Here is a 5,960-nt window from a genome sequence, read left to right as displayed (position 1 = left end):
ATGGCTTCCCAGTTTCAAACTCCAGCAGCTCAGCCTGTTGGGGTAGTTCAGTCGGTTATTGTGGCTCAGATCGGTGATGGAGTAGCTATGTCTACTAATGCTTTGTGGAGATTGGACAGGTTCAACAAGCTCTTCCTTACTACTTATGGCGGTACATCTTCAGAGGATACCCAAGACTATTTGGATAGCTATCACGAGGTTCTTCGAAACATGGGGATAGTGGAGACCGATGGGGTCGACTTTGCTGCTTTTTATCTGTCAGGTTCCCCCAAGACTTGATGGATGGATTATTGTTTGGCTAGACCAGCTGGGTCACCGAATTGACTTGGGATTAGTTCTCTCACCTATTTCTGGAGAAGTTTCTACCAATAACTTAAAGGGAGGACTATCGGAGGCAGTTTGATCGCCTCCAGCAAGGTTCTATGACAATCACTCAGTACGTGACCAGCTTCATTGCCTTGGCCCATCATGCTCTTATTATATTTCCCACCAAGAGAGAGAGAGAGAGGGTGGGGAGGTTTATTGAGAGACTAGCTCAGCCTATCAGATTGTAGATGGAGAAGGAGACCGGGAGCGAGATTTCTTTTCAAGATGCGGCCAATGTGGCTAGGAGAGTTGAGATGGTTCTATAACAGAGGAGTGGTCAGGGGTCTAAAAGAGGCCCCGTCATTCAGGCAAGTTCAGTGGTGCCTCATCTAGAGGCATGGATTCTTTTTGTAGAGGCCATCCTCCCAGTCCGTTTCATTAAATGCTTCAGGATTCTCACGGTGCTCCAGGTGGTTGTGGTTCTCATATGCAGTATTCTAATCATTTGCCCTATAGTACACCACCAGCCCTATCAGTGCACTACCGCTCTAGAGTTTTCAGGGTCATTGCTGAGGTTGTCAGGGTTATTAGTCCCATCAGTCGAGGGCTTGTTATACTTGTGGCGATGCGAGGCATATTGCTAGATTTTGCCCTTGAGCATCGAGCAACTCTTAGTATCAAGGTTCCCGTGCCATGGTTCAGGCATTGGGTGTTTCACTACCCGTACAGCCAGCTAGAGGTAGGGGTCGAGGTGTTAGAGGTGGAGGTCAGGCTGTTAGAGGTGGAGGTCAGGCTGTTAGAGGTGGAGGTCAGGCTGTTAGAGGTGGATGTTAGGCAACTAGAGGTGGAGGTCGTCCTCGGGATGTAGTTCAGAGTGGTGGGGCCCAGCCATGATGTTATGCTATTTTAGCCAGACCAGAGGCTAAGTCCTCTGATGTAGGTATCACACGTACGGTTTCAGTTTGCAGTAGAGATGCCTTATTTCTATTTGATCTGGGGTCTACATATTACTATGTGTCATCTTATTTTGCCCCTTATCTGGTTGTGCCTCGTGATTCTTTGAGTGCACCTGTATATGTGTCCACACCGGTGGGTGATTTTATTGTTGTAGATCGAGTCTATCACTCGTGTGTGGTTATTATTAGGGACTTTGAGACCCGTACAGATCTCCTACTTCTTGATATGGTAGACTTTGATGTCATTTTAGGGATGGACTGGTTATCCCCTTATCATGTTGTATTGGACAGTCATGCCAAGACAGTGACCTTAGCCTTGCCAGGTTTTCCTCAATTGGAGTGGAGAGGTACTCCCAGTCATTCTTTCAGTAGGGTTGTTTCTTATATAAAGGCTCGGCGTATTGTTAAAAAATGGTGCTTGGCTTCTTTGGTGTATGTTCTTGATTCTAGTGCTGAGGTTCCTTCTATGGATTTTGTGCCCGTTGTTCGTTAGTTTCCAGAGGTATTTCCTTCAGACCTTCCAGGATGCTACCCGACAAGGATATTGACTTTGCATTGATTTGGCTCCGGGCACTCAGTCCATTTCTATCCCACCATATAGTATGGCCCCCCCAGAGTTGAAATAACATTAGCAAGACTTTCTTGATAAAGGCTTTATTAGGCCTAGTGTCTCACCTTGGGGTGCGCTGGTGTTGTTTCTTAAGAAGAATGATGTATCGATGAGGATGTTCATAGACTATCGACAGCCGAACAAGGTCACAATCAAGAACAAGTATCCACTGCCGAGGATTGACGATTTGTTTGATCAGCTTCAGGGTGCCAAAGTGTTTTCGAAGATTGATTAAATATCTAGCTACCATCAGTTGAGAAGTAGGGCATTCGATGTTCCTAAGAGATTTTTCTCACTTGGTACGGGCATTATGAGTTCTTAGTGATGTCATTTGGGTTGACATATGCCCCAGCAACTTTCATGGATTTGATGAACTGAATGTTCAAGCCTTATTTGGATTCCTTCGTAATTGTCTTCATTATTGATATTTTGATCTATTCCTGCAGCCGGCAGGAGCATGAGCAGCATCTTCGAGTCGTTCTCCAGACTCTGAGGGACAGTTAGTTATATGCTATGTTTTCAAAATGCGAGTTTTGGTTGAGTTCAGTTGCATTCTTGGGTCATATTGTATCAGTAGAGGGTATTCAAGTGGATTCTAAGAAGATTGCGGCAGTCAAGGACTGGCCTAGACCCACGTCAGCTACAAAGATCCGGAGTTTCTTGGGTTTGGCGGGCTATTATCATCGGTTTGTGGAGGGGTTTCATCTATTTGTAGCCCTGATGAATAAGTTTACCCAGAAGGAAGCCCAGTTCAGGTTGTCGGACGAGTGTGAGGCAAGCTTTCAGAAGCTCAAGACAGCTTTGACTATAACGCCGGTGTTGGTATTGCCTACAGGTTCAGTGCCAAATACAGTGTATTGTGATGCATCTCGTATTGGATTGGTGCAGTGTTAATGCAGAATGGCAAGGTTATTGCATATGCTTTGTGACAGTTGAAGATCTACAAGAAGAATTATCCCAATCATGATTTGGAGCAAGCAGCCATAGTTCACACGCTGAAGATTTGTAGGCATTATTTATATGGCGTGTCGTGTGAGGTGTTCAAGGATCACAAGAGTTTGCAATATTTGTTCAAGCAAAAGGAGATCAATTTGAGGCAGAATAGGTGGTTGGAGCTATTGAAAGACTATCATATCACTATCTTGTATCATTCGGGGAAGGCCAATGTAGTGGTCAATACTTTGAGTAGGAAATCAGCCAATATGGGCCGCCTTGCGTATATTCACGTCGGTGAGAGATCGCTTGCTTTGGATGTTCAAGCTTCAGCCAATCAGTTCGTGAGATTGGATGTTTCTAAGCCCATCCATGTTCTAGCTTGAACAGCCGCTCGTTCTTCATTATTTGAGCATATTCTAGATTGACAGTATGATGATCCTCATTTACTTGTCCTTACAGATATAGAGTTCGGCATGGAGGTGCCAAGCAAGTGATAGTCGGAGATGATGGAGTTTTGAGGATGTAGGGTCGTATTTGTGTACCTAATATGGATGGACTTCGTGAGTTGATTCTAAAGAAGCCCCATATTTCCCGGTACTCCATCTCTTCGGGCACCGCCAAGATGTATCAGGACTTGCGGTAACATTATTGATTGAGGAGAATGAAGAAGGATATTGTGGCAGATGCAGCACGATATTTGAATTGTCAGCAGGTAAAGTACGAGCATTAGAGACCTGGTGGTTTGTTCCAGAAGATTGAGATTCCTAAGTGGAAGTGGGAGCGTATCACTATGGACTTCGTTGTTGGCCTCCCACAGACTCAGAGGAAGTTCGACGGAGTGTGGGTTATTATGGATAGGCTGACCAAGTCACCGCATTTGATTCGTGTGGCAGTTTCCTATTCTTCTGAGAGGTTGCAAAGATTTATATATGGGAGATTGTTCATCGTCATAGTGTGCTTGTGTCTATTATTTCTAACGGAGGTACGCAGTTTACCTAGCATTTCTGGAGAGCAATTCAGTGTGAGTTGGGTACTCAGGTCGAGTTGAGCACATCATTTCATCCTCAGACGGATGGATAGTCTGAACGGACTATTCAGAATTTGGAGGATATGCTCCAAGTATGTGTTATTGACTTTGGAGGTTTGTGGGATCAGTTTTTGCCATTAGCAGAGAGTGACAACAACAACAATTACCAGTCGAGCATCCAAATGGCTCCCTATGAGGCCTTATATGGTAGGTGGTGTTGTTCACTAGTTGGATGGTTTAAGCCGGGAGAGGATCGATTGTTGGGTACAGATCTAATACAGGATGCCTTGGACATGGTTAAGATCATTCAGGATAGGCTTCGTACAGCTCAGTCCAGGCAAAAGAGTTACGCCGACCACAGGGTTCGTGATGTGGCATTCATGGTCGAAGAGCGACCGTTGCTTTGCATGTCGCCCATGAAGGGCGTGATGAGATTTGGGAATAAGGGCAAGCTAATACCTAGATTCATTGGTCCTTTTGAGATTATTGATTGAGTGGGAGAGGTGGCTTACAGGCTTGCGTTGCCGCCGAGTTTATCAACTGTGCACCTAGTGTTTCACGTGTCCATTCTTCGAAAGTATCATGGTGATCCATCCCACGTGTTATACTTTAGCATTGTCCAGGTGGACAAGGACTTGACCTATGAGGAGGAGCCGGTAGCTATTCTAGAACGGCAGGTTCGTCAGTTGAGATCGAAGAATTTTCCTTCAGTTCGTGTGTAGTGGAAAGGTCAGCCTGTTGAGGCAACGAACTAGGAGTCCGTTATCCTCATCCTCATCAGAGTCATTATCCTCATCCTTTCACCGACTCAAGTACTTTTCTATGTCCGTTCGAGGACGAACAGTTGTTTTAGAGGTGGAAATATGATGACCCGAAAGATCATCTCTTGTTTTAGAAGACAAAAATTGTGTTCCAAGGCCTTGAAAACCTCTTTTTATCTCACCTCGATTTGTGTGTGTAGTCCGGGAGCATTTCCGAAATTTTTTATGTGAAATTTAAGAAAAATAATGAAATTAGCCTTTAAAATTGATTAAAGTGGACTTTGGTCAACCTTTTTGGTAAATGGATCCGGACCCATGATCCGACGGTCCCGTAGGATCCGTAGTAAAATATGGGACTTGGGCGTATGCCCGGAATCAAATTCCGAGGTCTCAAGCCCGAGAAAAGAATTTTTATAGAAAATTGACTCCTGGAAAATATGAAGGCTTTTTGAAATGCAATGATGTGTGTTCTTGATGGTATCGAGCTAGTATCTTGGTTCCCGGAGCCCGGTACAGATTTAAAATAATAATTAAGTCGAATCTGTGAAATTTGGTAAGATTCGGAGTTGATTGGTATTAATCGGATCATTAGTTGAGAAAGTAGAAATTTTGATGTTCCTAAGGAATTTCATGAATTTGAGGTTAAATTCATAGTTATTGATGTTATTTTGATGGTTTTATCGCACGAGCGAGTCCGTATGATATTTTTAGACTCGCATACATGTTTGGTTTGGAGCCACAAGGGCTCGGGTGAGTTTTGGGTAGGCCACGGAGTGAATTTGGACTTAGAGAGATTGACGGTATGTTGCAGTTGTGTAACAGGCCTCTGATCTTGCAATTGCGAGATAAGGCTTCGCAAATGCAAGGTGCTTAGATTTGGGAAATGCGGCCCATGTGTCGCAATTGCAAACACAGCTTGGGCAAGCCCTCATCACAAATACGAAGCCTGGGCTGGGAATTGCGATGACCCTTTTCTGCAAATACGAAGGTAACCGGATTATAAAGGGTTCACAATTGCGAGCCCCTAGTCGCAATTGCGACATCTGATACCTGCTAAGTGGGATTTTTGACGGGATTCTTCTTCATTTTTACAAATTTTAAAACTCTAAAATCCCATAGACGATTTCCTTCAAGAGCATTCTTCCCCAATGTTATACCCATAATTATTTTGTACGTGAAAGTACGCTCTAAATAAATTGATGAAATCTCAAAAGATAAGAAGTTACATCCCCAATTTTTATACGTTAATGTTTCATCATAAGTTAATCGACATAAGCGCGGGAATGAGATTATTTTAGGACTATAAGTAATATACTATTTAAAACAAGGGATAAGTAAATTCGTGAAGGTGTAAGGGTAAGCAA

The 5,960-nt window shown here is 43.8% G+C and overlaps 1 protein-coding gene across 1 annotated transcript; it reads left to right on the top strand.

Moving 5' to 3' along the window:
- Positions 1-3,918: 3,918 nt before the first annotated feature.
- Positions 3,919-4,329, top strand: LOC138875323 (uncharacterized). The gene has a single exon (XM_070154148.1). It carries the CDS (start codon positions 3,919-3,921, stop codon positions 4,327-4,329), a length of 411 nt encoding a protein of 136 aa, XP_070010249.1.
- The last annotated feature ends 1,631 nt before the right edge of the window (positions 4,330-5,960 follow it).

This window comes from Nicotiana sylvestris, chromosome 8 (genome assembly GCF_000393655.2).
Source record: "Nicotiana sylvestris chromosome 8, ASM39365v2, whole genome shotgun sequence".
Classification (NCBI taxonomy): domain Eukaryota; kingdom Viridiplantae; phylum Streptophyta; class Magnoliopsida; order Solanales; family Solanaceae; genus Nicotiana; species Nicotiana sylvestris.
The sequence above is the reverse complement of the archived record's forward strand: the minus strand, read 5'-3'. Positions and strand labels throughout refer to the sequence as shown.

Coding starts and splice junctions, on each gene's coding strand:
- LOC138875323 (XM_070154148.1), top strand. CDS start 3,919: ATGCTCCAAGTATGTGTTATTGACTTTGGAGGTTTGTGGGATCAGTTT.